This window comes from Acanthaster planci, linkage group LG01, assembly GCF_054643075.1.
Source record: "Acanthaster planci isolate LZ-2023a linkage group LG01, COTS_SCS, whole genome shotgun sequence".
In the NCBI taxonomy this organism is placed as follows: Eukaryota; Metazoa; Echinodermata; class Asteroidea; order Valvatida; family Acanthasteridae; genus Acanthaster; species Acanthaster planci.
This window is the reverse complement of record NC_141777.1, coordinates 827121-847354: the sequence shown is the minus strand read 5'-3', so window position 1 is coordinate 847354 and position 20234 is coordinate 827121. Positions and strand designations below refer to the sequence as shown.

General features: G+C 44.4%; 1 protein-coding gene across 2 annotated transcripts in view; it reads right to left on the bottom strand.

The window, feature by feature from the left end:
- The window catches only part of LOC110977670 (uncharacterized), a 47839-nt gene extending 28236 nt beyond the window's left edge, over positions 1–19603 (bottom strand). Inside the window, exons 1-2 of one of the 2 annotated variants that reach the window (XM_022231970.2) lie at positions 19037–19603; positions 12133–12762 (exon numbers count right to left, since the gene is read on the bottom strand). In XM_022231970.2, coding sequence (XP_022087662.2) covers positions 12133–12762; positions 19037–19157 — 751 coding nt within the window. In that variant the 5' untranslated portion in view covers positions 19158–19603. The remainder of the gene's footprint in view (positions 1–12132; positions 12763–19036) is intronic. The other variant, XM_022231969.2, reaches the window with a different exon arrangement.
- Between the last annotated feature and the right edge of the window lie 631 nt (positions 19604–20234).

Genomic DNA, 20234 nt, shown 5'->3' with positions numbered 1-20234 from the left:
TGGATAACTGCTTTCACATTCGTTTGCGAATCGATTCGCTCGGTATAAAAGCAAGCCCGATCACTGCGGCACACTTCCCCCGCGGTCAATAAACGGTCCGATGCCCGTTCTTTCTGGCTAGCATGTCCGTTGCACTTTTCCCCCCACACCGCGTTGTTCCCACAGCCCCGTGAAGAACATCCTGTGATGAATTTCGATCCTTCGCTCCCACTTTTTAGTCCCTTCAGTGGTATCACTGTCAGATGAGTTAGAGAGGCAAGATATGAATCTATCGCGAGTTTCTAAGGAGAAAAAGGATTTGAAAGCATAGAAGCTGCAGCCCAAACGGTTCGAGGTTGGTAATTACTGTGACGAGAAGAGACGATTTATCGATTTTTTTTTTCTTTTTGGTTGGTGGGGTAGGAGCTGTGCTGGGCATATCGGTTACCGTTCCGACTGCTTACTTTGCGGGGCAGCTCTTTGGCAAAGCCCTACTGGCAAGGTGCGAGGGCCGAAAATTTCGTGTAAGCTGCTTCTCCGGGTAATTTGCGAGGTTTTCGTCTCAAAGCGGATCGAGGTCCCGTAATAACTGCATTATTCAGGTGATACTGGCCCATCGAAAAGGGCGAAAGTTGACACCTGCTATTTCTGTGTCGAATTAGCCTTCACAAAAGGAATTGATTGCCCTGTGATTGCAGAAAGAAAACAGACGGGAAAGAGCTCTGTCTGATTACTTCGTTTAAAAATGAGTGAGAGACATTTGTCCACTTCCTGGTAACTCTGAGCTTGGTCACTGCTCTGTAGATAAAGCGTATCGTTTTTCCTTATCGGTAATTGCTAGACCCCATACGACAAAAATCTAACACTAATTAATGTACTGACTGAAATCCTTCCAGGTGATTAAAAGGGGGTCTTTAAGATCGTGAGTACAATACCCTGCAATACGATCAAAGTTAATCCAAGTTACCCATTACGGTACGGCTCCCTATCATTCAAATTTATCTTATTAAAACATCCTTTTTAATGTCTTCAATTAATGCCGAACAGAAGACATGATTCAGAAACCCTATTTCGGAGGTATCACATGCTCTAGAAACCTTAACTTACATTTGTCAATTTACATCTCAGTGCAACTTCCATATCTTTTCTTTAGGCCTTTCCCTATCTTCCAAGCGGTATTCGCCGAAACTTCTTTATTCACAGTCACACATCGCTCCGGTTATTTATACTTCCCATTATCCCCTGTCATTTGACGACGTGACTGCCTTTAGATTCGTGTCTGTACTCTGACGGCAAAGAAAAAAGCACCGACTAAAATCACTAATTAGAGCTATAAAAAGCAAGGATGGCACGCGACCGGGCTGCTGGCACCAAATGGTTTGAACGGAAAAGTAGAGCAAGGATGATCTCTCTCTGAGTTTTCGTTTCAACGCACCATTTTTTTTCTGGGCTAATGACAGAAAGTGCAAAAGCGTTTCGCGGGGAAGAGCCAATGGAACGAGGGAGTGCGTCGGCGTCCGGCTCCTTTAAGGCTCATGAAAGTTTATGGTGCGTGAAATGGACTACTGGATAAAACAGCGAGGCTGTGACGTGGCGCTTTACACGAACCCGCGCTCGCTGCATTTGTCAAGGTCCAAGCTTTCTGCTGAAGATCGCCAAGCAAAACAAGAATACTCCTCGTCACCAGATGTCTGAAATCAATTCAAAAGCACACACATTCACAATTCAACACAAACTTTGTCACGGCTTCGACACAGAATGTGAGCATAAATTACGACCCAGTGTGCACAACAGGAGCGTGGTATGAAAGAGTGGCCATAGCAGATTAAATTCGATACCGTGCACGATATGGGGCCGATGGGTACCCCCCTTACCAGTGCAATCCCTATACACACTCTAGACTATTGTTACCTAACACATCCCCCTAGAAGTCTGTAAAGAATTCCTGAGATTCTGATCAAACAATGACACAAAGGCAGGTGGGGGGGTTCTCTCCGCCCCATATCTTGCATCATTTGTTGAATTCAGCCCGAAATGTTGGAATTCATGGACGTGTCCAATCATTACAAACCGTCTGGTAGCAAACAGGTTGCATCTGGTCCACATTATATCAAAGAAAATCGTTAAAGTACGAAACTTATAACTGTAATCAAGCCAATTATAGAAATGAGCAGTTAAGCGGCGTAAGAAACGTTTTGACTACAAAATTACATAACGGTGCTGAGTAGCCTACTCTATGCCTAAAGTACTGGCCAAAACCACGTATGTATATGTATATATGACAACAGCAATTGACACGCCCGGCTGACTATACAGAATATTATGTGTTCTTTTTCAACCTTTATTCGTCAATTCTTGCGCAGCAAGGAGTGAACTATACCACATTCTAAAAGTGACATCCTGTCATACATGAAAATACCCCCCCCAAAAAAGGAAAACTGCGCTTCATATCAAATGTCAAATGTATAATAACCTTGGTTTATTGACAGTCGAGGTAGGAGTCTTTAAATCTAGTGAAGAGCTTTTTTGCGGACCTTGCTGTTTCTTTGATTTTGTTTATTTATTTATGTTTATGTTTATTTATTTACCTTTTATTTCTCAATTGCATTTGGCTCACTGTATCAGGAGGTACCAATTTCTGCTACTCGACATTCGCTATAGCATACGCGAAAAACGCAGCGCAATGCCACTCCGACGACTTTTACAACGGCCAAAATAATCTGGCTTTTGCTAAAAGTCTAATGGCCTGTCCTGCGTGACGTCAAATTTAGTCCCGCATCATAAATCACACAATCTCTCAAAACTCAGGAACACACACTCAAAATCGAGTTCATCAATTCTGTCATTATCGCAAATCACAGCTCCAACACTGCTGTCGTCCACGATGAAGACGTATTTGAAGGGAACACTGGTGGGCAGGATCCTCGTCAAAACGGGATACCTTGCCAACTTCATGGGCCCTATTTGATCCCTCCCCAACATTCTACAGTTCAGTGTTTACGCATCTATAAAAGTTATCCATGCATCGTGAGCGCACTCACATTCCGCCAACTTGGTTGTGCACACGCCTGTAGCTACTCAGACAGAATGATGCCACTGACATGGGAGTTGCGTTTCTAGTACATCGCAGTAGATTGGCGCCGAGGCTTGGGATCGGTTTCAAAGGAGAAACTCCGGGCTGGATTGAGGAGAACCAGACGTGGACGGTATAGAAACTCGATTCGATATTTCAGGCTATAAATTGGCTCTTCCTTTGCAGAAATCAAGGTATAATCTGACAAAAAGAGGGACACTGAAAGGCTTTTTTTATTAAAAAAACAAAATTAAGACACCGATAAAACGAAGTTGATTCAAAGTATAGCCGTCGTCCCTCGTACAATTCAACACTGTGATATAATTTTTAACATTTCAATGCTTTGACCTCTGACATTTTGCAGTGTATTTTTTATGCATCTATTTAAAAAAAAATTGAATGAGATTCACAATTGCGGCGATTATTAAGGACGTTTCAATTCACGCAGTACCAACTTTTAGAAATTTCTCCTACGTCAATGGAAGTCTTCCAGATCATGTCCCCTACCAGCAAGCAAATCGAAAGATAAACCGACAAAGTGGTTACAACATTATTCCAGAGCTACAACAGGTATTTATAGCAAAAGCTTAATCTGTAAAATACAATACTCATCAAAATCGTATTTAATACAAAACATGGTTAACTTCGTGAAATAGCGTAATGGTAGGTGATTATTCTATTCTTGAAAGTTTTCATTTAAAATAATTTCATTAAAAATTTAAACATGACAAGTTACTTATTGTACAACTCCAACTGAAGACGAATACTGATTGCAACAAACATTTTGTGTCAGTATACCTATGAGGACTCAGAAAGTAAAACGTAGGCCAAGACGAACGTTTCTATAGCTAAACCCACAAGCATTTTATTGGTCGTGTTTGCATCTTGCAGTTGGCTACAGTCTTGGCGTTTGTGGCAAAAAGGTTTCACAATGGAAGACGGCATTATGACTTACAGAAAACACGACTCTTTATCCTGTATTACTTTTTGGGTAAGGTATAACCACAGATTTAACACGATGTGGACAAAGGTTTATTCACAACCATGCCCCACGCTGTTGAAAATTGTACAGCTTCAAAATGTGGTGCGTCATCAGTTTGTAACATGTCAATGTCTCTTTGAGATGACGGATGAGACACAAAGTGAAGAAGAAAACAAATTCTCTGATTGTGAGAGGCGTCTTGTCTATCACTCTGGGACACGCCCACCCGAGGGGTCACGGTCGAGCACGCAGAGGTGTCTATTCATCATCAAATAACCCTGATCAAGTTGTGTTTCCCTGTCATCTCACTATGAAGGAGGAAACCAAAGCGGCGTGGCATGATTAGGGAAAGATTACATACTCGTTTAAGGAAATATCCATCAGGCTTTCTTTTTCTCTCTTTTTTTACCCCCAAGGACATACAGTTGGCGGGGCTCGACTACCAGAAACCTGCTTCCCATTCTTGTCAGTGCACGGTTAGCTTGGTACACATGCTACATGGGTTACCCATTGCAACTTGGGCTGGCACACATGCATGGCGGGGCCGCACCATGGCCCGCTGCAACACCGAGTGGCAACTTGCCTGTCATCGCGTCATCGGCCCCACGGCTGCCTCGACCAGTCTCACCCCCGAACCCGCCCAGATGTGACGCCGTGTCATTGACCCGGCGTTGGCCTAATTTCTCAACCGGCAATGACAGAGAAACAAGTTTTTTTTCTTTTTTTCTCTCTACTACCCCCAAAATTGATAATCAAGAAAACTGTCGGCGGTGTTTCCTCTCCGGGATGCTCTGTGATAATCTTAATCTGGTTTCCTCGTCTAACTAGCTGCGTAGAGTCTGGTGGCCAATACCAGACGTCCTTATCCAAAGGGCTTAGATTTAGAACTTTAAACGGGTGCCAGTCTACCACCGGCCCCGTTCGAATTCCGCTGGCATCCGCTTTGGGACCCCCATTTTCTGCTGAGGAGTTAAAGTACCAGCAAACACCCATAAAACTTGACATGGACCAAGGGAAAAGTAAGGAAGACATATGAATTCGCGCTTGCACGCACACACTGCAACAAATTTGTCAGACCAAGGGCGGATTCATCGGAGTTCACTCGCGGTCATTCCCCTTCTGCGCATGCCCGTTTCGGATTGAGAGCGCTCAGCGATGACGCCCACCGTGCTGTATTTAATTTAGGATATCTCGCTTCGTTAGGGTGTCCATCATTACCGCTAACGTGCTGGAAACCAGGTTGAATTAAACGATTACAGAAAAAAGAGACCATCATGCAAAAACTTAATTTCAAGATCCCGCCTTGCTTCGCTTAAGCGTGGAACCGACAACCACGCTTGGCCGGCGTGGGGTAAAGATTCCATGGTTACTATCCAAAACATTGGTTTTGGTGTCGTCGGCGCCCATGCAGAAATACCACGTCATGTTGTAATCATCGACAGGGGTCTGATTAATAGGGTTAATTACTGACAATTGTTGGACATGCGAGATGATGTGCACACTGCACAGCGACGAACCTTGCCCGCGTCATTAGACATTCATTGCCCGGAGGGGAGAGGGTGGAGGTGTACGAATGAAGTTACAGCGGTTAGTAGACCGATCGGAATTGACTCTGATATGTTAGCGACAGCGTATCAACAGTAGAGGGTGAAAGGGGGTTCTATTCATCACTAACCCGCTGGAGTATGTAATGCGAACATGATGGGCGCCATTCAACAAAAAATGGGGTTACAAGTCAAAGACTGGCGTGGTGATTAGCAGTAGAGAAACCGCACGCGACAAGATGGCCGTCCTGTCAAGTTTTTTTTTCTTCCTCCTGATAATGGAAATGAAGTCTCGCGTGAAGTCCGAATGGATCTGCGAGGTTGCTGCCTGAGTCATGAGCACACTCAGCAAGTTCTATAGACCACTCTCGTTTTGCCTACAATTTGTAGGGGGTCAAACTTTACAGAAATATCACCTTTTGATTGGTTTCCCAGTTTACTTCAATTCTTTCAAAATGGGTATTTGTCCTATTGCGTTTAAATAAGGTTGTATTTTCATTTCGTATTTAGTAGTACTTGTATTATTATTTAGTATTCTGATAGGTGCGTGGGACTTTTAACACTTTGTGAATTATCCTTGTACTTTGTGCTGACGGCCAGCCACCCTGCCAGGGTGCTAATTCTACAATTGAATGTTGTGAAAAGGTTCACAGGCTCATTTTTGAAGCTGTCATTTGGCAACCGTGCACAGACTTCTATCTAGGACTATAGATTTTATCAATAGCCCAGACCCTCTGATTAGTAGGAATAAGTTGTTAACTAGCCAGGCCACTGTTGTTCTCGAATGGAAAACGACTGCGGTTTATTGTCCTCAATTGACCGTATAACACTTTTGGCCGATGGCCCCAGAAAAGGAAAATGAAGAATAAATAACCGTGCGTGTGTAGGGCATGTTTCCGCAAAGCTTCCTGAAAAGGCAGAGATATCAGGTAACGGAAGAGCGCAATGTCGCAACCTAACTGCATTACAGCAAACAATACATGCATCCAAAAAGTATTAAATGATTTTCTTTTATCCTTTTGTTGGGAAAGAACTATCCAATAGCGTCAGCAGGTGTTATTTTGGATAACTTTAGGCAGGAGATGGGGTGGCAGTTTACCCGTTTTGGAGAATGTGTAAAATGTAAACAGAGAGACCGACTCCGAAGAAAATGAGAAGCATGATTAAATTTTTAGTACAAACTTATTGTTGGCATCTGATATTCAACGTTGGTGTTTCTTTTCTCGTCATTTTTTGTCGACATTTATTTTTCAGTGAATTTCTCTTTCTGTTTCAATTTCCCTCGGTATGTAAAATAGTCTAGAGACAATCTTGAAAAAAGTTTCCAGGTCAGTCGTACATGATTCTTCAAACAGCAGTCGCCGAGTACAACTGAAATGATGTCACTGTGGTATCTCTCTAGCCTCCCCAATTCGGTGAAAAGTCCCCGCCCCCAGAGAATGAAAGGGTAAGACATATGTTTAGTATGTACTTAAGTCTCCCAGGAGCTTGTTCAAGATTTTACTTTAATTAAAGTAACTCCAGAAATGAAAGCAAAAAAAAAAAAAAAAAAGAATAGGGCATTTTTATCAACGCTGCATTGTCTCAAATGGTACTGGAATTTTCAGTCTAGAATCACGGCTCCCGCTCAATATTCGTCTTGAAGGTGCTGGCATGAAACTGTGCGTGCAGCGAATGTTGTGTAGGATTTCCAAATTGAGATTGAAATCAAGCCCAATTGTACATGACCAGTTACAGCTACTGTGAGTGGTGTAGCCCCGTTGTAGCTGTCAGGTACCGAGTGGTTTGCTGAAAAAAGCCAAATGGTGGTCCGTTTGCATGTACTTGTTTTACAAGGAATACGATGAGGATGGAAGGGAAGTGTGATGGGATTGTGATGTTACAGAAGAGTATCTCTCTTGGTGACTGTAACTATCAAGCTCTAAATTAACCGTAACCATTAATAAGAAACAAGAGGACATTTGAGTGCCAAATATGTTGGTTGAAGTATCGAGTGCATATACTTCTGGGGAAAAAATCTCGGCATTTGGTCAAATTTTATTCAACTTGACCACTATACCAATCGTCCATTAAAATAGCAGAGCCCATCATTGCTAAACCCATTTTTTATCTTCTCATTAACTTCACGGATTAAACTTAAGTTCTTACAATGACATATTGTGAATCACATATTCACAGAAAATGAGTAAATTGTGAATTTGGTTTCAAAGCCGTTGTGTACATGATTCAATCATGCATACAATGAATTAAACATAATGTGAGTACTGGGAACCTGTGCGGTAGGGGGCCAACTCACGCCGAAAGATGACGGCGTGGTGAGAATTTAGGTTAAGTAGTCGATCGCTCGGATTTTTGCAACTTTTGTCTTTTTATTGACCAAATACTGGGTGAGCTGGCACTCGACCCGCGTGACATTGTCATTCTTATTGGGGAAGGAGGGTTCGATTCAAGACCGAAAATGGATGCATATGTTGGGAAGGAGTGAGCCGCACACTGTAACAAAAGGCGGCAGCCACACAACGAGCCTATAGGTGGTACGTATAGTAATGGAATATCTACTCCAATTTGGACAGTAATGTATTTGCCGTGCACTTGACATCTCGCTGGGGAATAAAGCAGCTTGGCCAGGTAGGGCAGTCGGGACCACAGAAAAAAAAGAAGTGCCGGCGAACTTCAACTAAATGCTGACGACTTGATTCCCCCCGCCGAATGTCTGTCTGGGGGAGAAACTAAGCAAGTCTTCTTGGCCTCATTTTCCTCCCACTTTACCCTCGCCGTGTTCTCAGATCTGAAAATCTTAATCGACCTGAACTAAACAAGCAAATAAGGCGAGAGTGCCGGTGTAAGGTTTTTAATATTGACCCACGAATCTTGTACCGCGACTGGTCAGGATCCAGTGTGTAGCGTGTGACGTGAGCGGCCATACCCCCCTGAATATTACTGGTGCATGGACGCGCTCTAAAAGAACCGGCCTGGGCAGCCCCTGGCAGGTGTATGACAAGATCGCCTCAGAAATAATTACTGGGAGAAAAATCAGGCGTATGCAGAGTGTGGCTATTATCCAAGACACGGGGAGAAAAGGGAAGTCCGCGATCGGCACTGACATTTATTTGTTTTTGTTTTGAGGGGGCTGATCTTACGGCCCTCCTTGTTCAACAAGAAAAAGAGGCAAGAGCAGACAGGAAAAACCCGGTCGGCTTGATCGACCGGGGATGGGTACTTAGCGGTAAGAGTGTGGGGCTTTCTAACAACATCTCCCGGGCACATTGCATTGGGTCGCCGGGCAGGGTCGGTTGACAACCGAAGTTGGAACGTGTATATACTTGCTACTTCAAATTTTCTGTTGCATTGGAATGTCTAATGTGCATGCGATGAGGAAGATTTAAGCGCACGAGTAGGTCATTAATTAAGAGCAGTGACGTTGGTGTGGTGAAGGGTTTCTTGCTTAGCAATAAAAAGATAGGGATGAATCCGAATTCATGGCAAATGGAAAGCAGAGGTTATAGTTCAAAACAGAACTCCAAGCAACGTGCAGGTCGCTGCATCACAATTCGACCACCACTATATAGACAAGCCAAGAAGTACGAGTCAACCTGAGACAGAATAATACACGAGTCTGGGATGTAACCCCCCCCCTGCTATTTTGGCGCGCATTTCCTGTCAGCTTTTGCTTCCCTACCGACTCCACAGGCCGGTATCATTGCTTTTTCATGATTTAATTCGTTGACTTTTCTAATTGAGTCGACCCCCCTTTTTTCTCGTGTTTGCGCAACAGCCGCGGCACGTGTAGTGTTACCTACTTCACGGCCGTCGAGCTGACTTTCGACGGGCCGGGACCCCGACTCCAGGGCCTCGAGAGGCCCGATGAAATTGCCAATAAAATGGCCCAAATGTAAGACCGAATTTGCACCACAATGGAGACGAGGAGGGCCTGATATATTCATGCGATGTTTGAAGAGATATTATGTTCCTTTTTTATGAGGGGAAATTAACGCCTTTCCGAGGATGCGATGAATTTTGAAGGGGGGGGGAGTCGGTCGGTTCTAGTCCGTCCATGCTCTAGAGACGTATTGTTATCGAGTGACACAATGTCCGAGATCAACCGTTCCGTGAATTTCGTTCCTGCTCGAGACTTCTCTATTTTACGCTGTTCGGCAATGCGGATGGCTCAACTGGCAATCACAGGGTCAGGGAAACATCCGCCACTCATTTGACCAGCCAAATAATTCGTTCATCACGAAATCATTTGGTATTAACTTATGAAATCATGTGTATTCTTAGACAGCCATATTACTCACGTCATTATGCTGTAATAATGATTCCGAATTAACGGAAAAAAATGTTCATTACAACTTCCCGTAATGAAAACTACTAGTCCGGTATTTTCTCCCCTTTACTGTAAAGAAAGTTACCTTGAATACCAGGAGTTTTTCCCTGCATCCTTCGCAAGGGGGCCAAAAGACATAATAATGTCAGTTTAAATATCGTAATAATGTATTTTTTTTAAAACCTTACTTCATTATTGCACTATGCTAATGTTCTTGCTTATGTGCCTATGATAAATTTGGATGTTTAAAGTTCCATTGCATCATAAAACAAGCAGTGGGTGGTCCAAAAGCGAATCTGCATCGACAAATCATGCCATGATTGGCCTGTTGTTTAGTTCTTACATACCCAATAGGGGAGCTTTGGGCAAGAAGAGATAGAGGTACCATCATTGAGGCAGATACAGGTAGATTAATGTTACACCTTACTGACAAAGGTAAAATCTTGCGCCAGCTTTGGTAGAAACAAAGGTGCCACCTTTGGCATCTGAGAACCAGTTTCTTACGAAAATCTGTGCAAATTTTCGCTTTAAATTACCGATGTTCGACTTAATTGAATAGCGCTGTATACAATTGTTCCTGACACCCATTATAGGTCTGTATTTGTTTGTCTTTTGAAAAGTTGTCGTTTCTACAGAAACTTGTGCGTGTTTTTGAAAGTTATTCAAGCGTCACATTTACCAGTCACAAAAAAACAAACAAATAATTCCAACCTTTACTCAGATTAGACGAAAGAACGTAACGTACATGTACAAACAACAAAAATGAAGTCGTCTGGCCGGTAAAGCACAGGGACAGCGGACCTTTTTTGCTCTCAAGTTCTCATTGGGTCACCAATTATTAATCGATGTTCGAGCAGGCTTATTTATTATGCCAATTAATTTCACTATCAGACGCCCTGGATAAAATGTCATGAAGAGGGAGCCATGATACGTACCCGATACCACCTCAAGACTTGACGGCTCGAGCATTCAGGTGAGTGGGCTCTTTTTAAATTCAACACACCTTTTAAAAAATATCTGTATGCGTGCTACTTTTTTTCGCAAAGGGCTTTTTCTGGTGAGGCCTAGATGCAAAAATGGACGGTAACGTTGTTCCATTTTATGTGCTGTGTGTAGCTAAAGACATCGCAGTTCAAGGGCAAAGATACTAAATGGCTGCATAGCTACCGCGTCTGTGTTTTCAAAATGAACAAGGGAACGGCAACATTACCATTATTTCCTTCAGACTGTGATCACACTTTAGATCCAATTTTCAAGGATTGTTTGGATACTGGTATCTCAACTCAACATACTTGCTTAGTTTCAAGGCATCCTTCCTTAAAAAAATAAAGGCCACCCTTTGTGGTATTTAAAACAGACTAACACTTCCAAAATCACTCAAATAGCATGAAAATAAGCTCGTTATAATTGCAGAACCAATAATGTGGTGAACGTAATGCCCAAATACAAACAATGGAGTCGTTGTGATATGGTGGTGTTTAGTCTGTTAATAAGAATGCCAGTATATCGTTTAGGAGCTGTAAAACCCATCCATAGATGGGAGGTAAGCACCGCCCCCGCCCACCACCCCGGACCCCCTGCCCGCGTGTTTGTCTTGCCTTACCGCTTCTCAGCGACCCAAAACACGGGGTATTGTGATAAGCTCATCAGGGGCCGTCACATCTCATGACGCAACGACAGGGCGCTCAAAAGACCCCCCTGTATACCAGATGGAGGTCAAGGTGCCAGAGTTTGTACAGCGGGGGTGTCTCCGTCTAGGGCCCCCTGTTCCCGCTGGGTCCTATGCTTTGGGTGCTGATTTAGAAAACGAATCCGCCCCGCTCGTGGGAGACATTAGGTAACAAAATACCGATCAGTGTTTCAGTAGAGCAACTCATCAAGGCATTCAGTTACGGTGCCGGTTACAGAGACAATCATGTACGGACCACGCATTGGGCTGTGACTTTTTCTTGTCGCCTTCCAAAGTTATATGTAATTATCTGTCGTGTAGATTTATCGTACTTTTGGTATTCCTTTCAGTGTTTACTTTTCCATTTTTCATTCATGTCTTATTTTTGTAATGGTATATTTGGAATTATAACCAGTTTTCTGGTCAACTTTTCTTTTCCTGGCACTTTTTCTGTTACTTTTTTTATTGTTGTAATGGCAAAACAGACCCAATAGAAGAAAACATTGAAATGTAAAATAGACTGGTAAAACTAAGGGAAGAATGAAAGTAATGTCTCACCTGATCCGTGTGGGTCGCCCGTTCCAGGGTATCGGAATCCCAATATGTCATTGACGGTGTGTGAGGAGGGCCAGTGACAATGTCGCATTGGACCACAGGGACCGGCTGCAGCCGCCACCATGGCCGCTTTCGAGTTAGCTGGGGATGGGCAAGGGTACGAGTATATTGGGCTGTAGAGAGACCTGTGAGAGTCCTTGGTTGGATCGTAGACATGCTGGAGATGGGTCAGGGTGCTGTTGCCAATCTTGTTGCGAAGGATCCGGCTGATGGAGCTGACAGACGGCACATTGTACTTGTCGCAGACGCCCTCAGCCAGCAGCTTGTCCCGTATCTCCCAGGCGAAGATGCCCGGGTCCCGCTGCTTGTAGTCACGGATCTTCTTGACCACGTTGGGGGTGGTCACCCGGGGCTTGCTGCCGCCGATGGCGCCGGGCAGGATGGAGCCGGTCTCGTTGTAGCGCGCTAAGATCTTGCTGACGCACCCGTGGGAGACCCGGAGCTGACGGCTGATGTCGCAGGGACGGATGCCGAGCTGGGCCAGCTCCACGATCCGCAACCGGATCGCGTTGGGCAGTGGCCGGCCGTTCACAAACACTCCGCCGAGCTGGTTCACCTCGCCGAATGTTTGCTCTGCGGGGAACATCCCGTAAAAAGCCATTACTTTCGTATTAGTATTGTGAGCGTGGAAGAGGGGGAGCGAGGCAAGTCGAGGCAGGGGAGCGTTTGCTAAAGCAACTGGCGTTGCGACGCTCGAGCGGCGGCTTTTGCTGCGGGCGCGTTGAGTGCACCATTAGAGTGACAGCGGTGTGTTTGATCAACGTGAATTACATTTCCGATGCACCCAAACACTAGCGGCGATCCAAAACTGCCATTGATTTTCCGTTGGCTGCAGGTCGAAACACAACTATATCTGGGCCCTATAGGAGCTGTGAAAATGCGAGGGCGCTTGATGGTGGGTGAGGCCAGCTCAATAACACATGGGAGGGAAGTGAAGAGAATGGAGGAGGTTATGTGATGGTATCGCTTGGGCAAACGTCGAACGCCGTTCCCGTTCCAGAAGTGAACGTCACGGACAATGCGGAACCGCCACAGCAGCACGCACTATAGACACCCCTCTGAGATGCGACAAGCTGAAGGCCTGGCCCCGCGTGTTTGCCGAGAGTTATTATGCAAGTTGCGAACCGACGTTGGCTGTACTTTCAAGTGTGCATGCGGTGGGATGAGGGCGGCAATATGGTGTCACCATCATCACTCATGAAAATGCATGCCAATAACAAAAAAACTCCACCTCGTCCCGTACCCTTTTCAGATCAAAAAGCATGGCAAGGCGGCTAAAATATCAATTGTTCTTCACAAAACCCACTTACGGGGGTGCATTATTAAGTTACCTCGCGGGAAAGTTTGTTGTTGGTTTTTTTCTCTCTCTGATCCTCTCCCTCCCATATTCCCTTTTCTCTTTTTTCCTTCTCCCAGTCAAATGAATAATAATGAGCCTAATTAAAATATTCGGTGGGTAGCAAAACCAGCCGATAAGTGGCCGATCAGCGCCTCCCTTCCAGCCGTCCGTGCGGCCGTCCGTACGGGCCAGCACTGATAAGAGTGGAAAAAGAGCATGGTGCCCGAATAATTTCACCTATTAAAACCAGCAAAACAAGGAAGGGAGGGTACTTTTGGCGGGATCTGGCCCACGGGTTTGGTCCGGTATGAGAGTGTGAGAGAGGTTCTGGCCCCTGCAGCTAGTTGGGTAATGATCGCAGGTTGTTTGGCTCAGCAAGCCGTGTCTTGCCACGGCGTGGCCGCCACGGTTTGCCAACGACATGTTTTTCTTCTCCCTCTCTATCTTCTTTATCATCACCGCATCGGGAGCCCGTCGGGTAAGTGGCTATATAAACAAAAGAAATTAAACGATTTTGCCCACTTCTTTCCGCTGTGAATCTTTAGATTTGAGCACCGCCGAGATCGCCCAATAATCAAAGCTGAGATTCTCAATTAACGGCTGTAGTCGGTGTTCCGACGATCTATATTTTGGAGCTGGTATATGCTCGGCCTCGGGCGCCCGGGAAGATCGAGGCCGGCCTTGGCTAGAGTATGCGCGCCGGCTTGCCTTCGTCTTTTCGTCTCTCCTTCCCCGCGGAAACCGTGGAGAGAATCACCGACACGCGGTCACGGCAGCAGTTGGACAGTCACGGGTAAGAAGCATGCCATACGACGGCAAATTGGATGTGGAGTGAGTAGGTGCGGCGTGGCCAGAATTTCGTGTAGTTGCCGCACGTCTCAATAATGAAAGAAAGAAGAGAGCGCGGTTCTTCCTTGCTCTGGTTTGAGGTCCTTGAGTCCGCGGGACCTGATTCAGTCCTTTCGGGGTCAATGAGGACCCAGGGAGCTCAACAAGTTTAGTTTCTCCATGGCTGGCGCGCGAATGGAGAATGCATGCAAGCGAGTTGGCCAAGAACAGGACGTGTTAGGAATTCCAAAAAAACACAGGGGGCCATCACAGATTTTGAACACGAAGGATTTACTCGACAATGGGTTAGAAAACGGCTCTGCCCATTTTGTTTTGGTTTTGGGTGAGTGCACATTATGTTAAAATCTAATTCAGTCTTGGACATTTTCAATCTTAATATTTCCACAAATGAGACGTCTTGAAAAGTAAATATACACATCCAATCCAAATTACAACACAGAGGTAAAGCACAGAAACAAAATAATGTTGTACCAAAAGCATTGTTTGTTTTTCATTTTTTGTTTGTTTGATGGATGGTTCACCTAAGGTCCAGAGGGAAAAATTCAAATATTTTCCGTTAAGAATTAAATGCTTGAATAAGTTAAAAAAAAAAACTCGTCAAGAGGTAAGAATGCAATAACAAACCAAGGGAACGGCACTGCAATCAGACACTGTTCATGTTGAGTTTTACCCTATTTGAACTCAGCACATTTTTTATCCATTTTTTATCAGTTCCCGCGTGTATGTCAGCTTATAATTTAACCAAAATCTTCATAGGAAAACAACTTCAGAGCCAATATTCGTGGTGCGAAATCGCACTAGTTAACCGCATTTCAACTCGAGCGGAATTTCGTTGCAAATCTTTTGGAACGTCAAATTCGCGTCGCTTTCACAATCGCCTGTAGTATGAACCGGCCACAAGATATGACGATTCTAATGACATGGGGGGGGGGTTCGATCCATGGAACAAAGTATCCGCAGTTTGTTTATTGCTGACTGTGTACCGCTTCGGAGGCAAATTTTGAAATATGACTTTCAAAAGGTCATAGTATTAGCATCAGAATGGAAAATTGATTTCCCACAACGACAGTGAAAAAGACGTCAATCTTCCGTCGATGTTACATACTGCAGCTTGTCTACAATTTCAAAGGCATAAATCTACGCCCGACAGAGTTGTTATTTTTATAGGAAATGATGCATAGCGAAATTATTACTCACATTGAGGTCAGTTATTATGTTTACATTGTGACGACGGTGATAGTCTGTCGCGTGAGTCCTCCACAACTGACCAAAATAGAAACGAAGGAAAGAAAATAAGGAAAGAATACTAAATGCTCAAACGACTCATTTTTCTTTATATTCTGCGTATTCGGCAAGTTACGTCCTGCGCCATTATTTATCTGAGTGTGAAAGACATTCTTAGACTACGAAATAAGCAGCTTGTTTCTTTAACTAAAAAAGGGAGATCTACAATGCCATCTGTTCTTGACTTTTGCTAAAATTGTTGTGTGTTGCGGGGCGTGTACTTTGATCTGGACTGTACTCTGCATTACCCAAAATAACTGAAAATCAGTCATTATTCGTGCTTAATATTAGTTGGACTTATCATAAACCAGTCAGCTTTGTTATGACTCCAGGCTTAAACGTTTAGCCGTGAAGTACTCTTTTTTGCCATCACTGTTGCCAAGAGGAAACACATTAGTATAAGGATTTATGCAATTTGTAGGTTCTTTAAGGCCCAATTCTAAACAAAGGTGTGTTCGGTCTAGCCTCCATCCTTCTGCGGTTGGCTGTAAATTTTGGCCGATTGGTTACTTTCTCTTTGCTGTCGCCTGACCTGCCCTCGTCTTTCCGCCACCTTTATCATCGAGGTCATGTGTTTGTGCTGAGCATCCTGGCCCATTTTTCACGTCGGCATCATTTTTCACGCAACGGGTAATTGGTTCCTACGTCTGGTGGTTCATCCGCACGGTGTAATGGTAACAGATTTCGACGTCCTTTTTGCGGGCAAGTTCCCTACCTCGGCCGTATATGGTCTCCATTAATTTAAACAAAAATGTTAACAAAACAAAACTGAATTGTACTGTGTTGTAGTCGAGTCAATCAGAAGTAGTGCAAGTCCTTCACAAGTCATTTAGTCTTAAGCCAAGTCGCAAGCTATTCAAATGAGCTGTGACAAAAGCATTCCTTTGTCATTGTTCAACCCTAAACTTTAATACGACAGATCCTGTGAAAGGACTACCGATGGGCTTGACTAAATGTATAAGTTGAATCTAGTCCTAAATAACATATGCAGCTGAAATAATGTTACACGAGTGGTAAGTGCCAGGCTTTGCTTTTCCTGAAGGTGAACATGAATTCAGTATCTAGCAATGAAATTAGCTTGCTTGCTTTCTAAACAAACCTAGTCCTGTTACCACAATCTTAGCGGACAAATATTAGCACAGGCCTGCACATTATTTGCAAATTTGAAGTTTCCCTCGAAAAAGGCCGGCTTTTCCGTGTAATGGCATCATGCTAGCAGGAATGAAGTCAATGAATTAATGGGATGTGACATAATACATTCAGCATTCTCCTCATTTTGAGTAAACACGATCACATTGAGATGAGTAAGGAAGGGAAATCCGGACATGAACCGTACATTTAGATCTCTCTGACCCTTGTATTGACAATTTCCAGTAGATAATTTACGCGTGACTAAGAGCCTCAGCGATTAGAATCAGTTTAATTGCGTCGCCACAAAAGTCACAACTAATATCCCTTGGAGCAAGATGCTGAACATAGTAATACCCGATACGACATCTGCAGATTGAGTTTTACTGTCAAATTTAACACTCGGTTAATTTATCTTCCTTGGCAAAGGCTCTGTCTGTTGCACTGCGCACAACGATGCCAAGGGCTTTTTTCCCGACAGCAGAATTCCAAAGTGGACAGGTAGGTTCTCTGCAGTAATAGGGAAAGGTGTTATGAGTGGAAGGAAGGCTCGACAAGTCCCCGAGAATTACAGTTTCCTGTCCCTGTCAGAATTCATTTCGTATCTGCGCTGACGAGAACACTCCCCGAGCAAGGAGAAAGAACCAGGGCAGTGTCATGCAGCAACGGACATGTGCTAAGAGCCTAAGGCGAAAGTGAATTGCCTATAATGTAGCACTCCTGAGTGATACGTTGCGACAATTTTCACGAGACTTAAGTTTGGATTTTAATTTTGTTGTGCTGGGTGATTCAGAAGATATTTAAGCTTTCGATAATTGTCTGGAGCAAGTTCTCATTCAGTATACTTTGGTAATCTCATAATTTCAAATAAACCGCCCATTTCCTCTTCTCACGTCAATGCAAAATAAAATGTAAAAAAAAAAATCATTAAAAAATGCTACCAAGATGAACTTCAAGCCCACACGATCAAGAAGTCGCAGTGATTGGCACGAATCCTTTAACCGGATGAGTAAAAAAAGGAAAACAGTTTTTTTTGATCAGCAATATTAATTTAGCAATAAGAAACGACTTTTAATGCATTTCTGTTATACCGGTACATACAACAAAAATGCATTTATTTACATCAAAATCTGAGCAAGAAGATAGGAGTATGGCTGCTATAAAATCGATAAAAGTACATTGTTAACTGCATTTATAAATTCACAGGACAGTAATAGGCCTAAACACAGTAAGTAGGAGGAGATATTTTACTTCAACTACTTAAAATTAGCATGCGTGCATAATTTTCATTGCAATTTGTGAATTTATTTATTCAAAACTCCACATTCTCACTCCTTGTGAAGGGAAACATTAGTCAAGAGAGAAGGAGATAGAGAGGTCCCTAGTTAAAATGTGTCGCATGATTACCACATTCGCGCCATGATTACCACATTCGCGTCATTTTTATACAATTTCTGAAACTGCACTTCGAAATTAAGCTTGCATTGCCAAAAGATGTGGGATTCCAGCTAAATACCGTGCCTGCTGAATACGAAACAGCGTTTGACAACCCTGCTTACAAGCAGGTTGACACGGGATCCCCGTGTGCGTTTTCTCCATGTCAGAAGCGGAAAAACTGAAATTGATTATTGATCAGCCAAGCGTTTTAGCCGCGGCTGACAGGATGCAAGGCACTTGTGAGGCGACTAATAGGAGACTAACGAAGATGAGATAGGACCGCAGTTACTCCATATCCGCGTGGCCGGGCGATACGAGAAGGGTGAAGCCTGGGTAAATAGCCAAAAGGTGCCAGGGCCGGGCGAATATGCAGCCACGCACTTGTGCCCAGCACTTAATGTGAGGCGATGATCAGGGGTGGCTCAGCGCTGGGAAAACGCCGTCTCCAAGCCTCTGAAGTGCCTGGGCTCGGGACCTGCACGAAAAAACTCACAACAAGCGCCCACCCAATTCGCCATCTACCCCTCTCTTTACACGCACGGCAACTGTCTGAGATGGAATTCGTGCCGTCCGAGCGAGGTATTGACCGGTTCGTACCGGACGATAGTACTTTTTTTCTGTTCTGTCCTTGTGGGTTTCTTGTCGCGCAACCCGTCTCATGTCTGGCCGTGAAATCCGGTAATGGCACGCCGCGTAGCGGACCATTGAGCAGGGACGGCATTCAGGACACGCACGCCTCTCGTTATCGCCATTTAAAGCGCACGGCCCCTGCCGGCTAAGCAAACACAGCGCCTCGGCTACTTCACTTACCCATAGTCAGCGACTGCTCGATCTCGCAGCTCCGATTAATGTCACCGGTGGATAACCTCAGATCCAGGCCGTTGCTGGTGTTCGGAGCTAGGGATCGACCGGTACAGCCCAGGTCAACCATTCGTCAGACCCCCCCCAAAAATCTTCCTCCTCGAAGGGGGAGAAAAGGAGAAAAGATCAGCCACCGTTTGCGGAAACCCACTAGTGCTTGACAGCCAGCCAGCCAGTCAAGCAAGCCCGGGCGACACACACGCACTGCCAACGCTGCACGTACTTCGCCTTGAGCCTCGTCTTGTGAAAAAAAGTTCCGAGCCAACACTTGCGCCTAATCCACTAGATCCAAGTGGTTAGAAGTGATTGCCAGCCGACAAGTTGTAACTTTTAAACCGCGCTTGGTTTCCCCTGTCATCTGAATGTCAGGCCTAGTTGCCACGCCGAGACTTTTCTTGTCATGCATACGCGGTTTTTTTTTCCTTTCTTTTTTTCCCTCTCTTCTTCCGTCTTCTTTTGGCCTTCTATATTTCGGCGTTGGTTGTTAATGGGTTGCTGTCCTGCCTGCGCTGGTGGCGACTCGGGCACTTATGCGCAGCCGCCGGCGCGCTCTGATTGGCTTAGGTTTGTTGGGGAAGCATCAGTCTTCACCTCAGGTAGGGTTTCAGCCAGTGGACCCCATCATAATAATGTCAACCCGGGCTGTTACAGTTTATCCTTTAACTAGGTGAAGTGGCTTTAATTACATGAAGTCTTTCCCCTTCTACGTGTGTTGCTCTGCAGTTCAAAAAGTCTTCTTTTTTAATGTTGCTTTTGAAACTCGTGATCTTCCTTTTCCTCTTCATCTGATAATATCAAATTAATTGGAGTGTTTGTTGTACCCAAATGCGCTAATTGATGGCCATCGGTGTTGAGCAAGCATGGTGTTTTTAATAGCTTTCCGCAGTTGATTTTAAAATGCAAGTGCATGGGCTTTTTCATGATTCATTGCCAAAAACATTAGTCTCAGACTCCAGTGTGTTAGTCACGTTCCCATAGTTCAGTTTGCAAAAGGGTTAGCCTAAAGTCATGTAGCCACTTGCAACTAACACATGCTATTACCTCAAGAGTATTTCTTTAAATATGGAACTGTCAGATATATGTTCGTATAATTGGTGTCTTTAGCCGCTCTAGTCGCAGTTCCTTGTCCACTATGTCACTCCTTTTG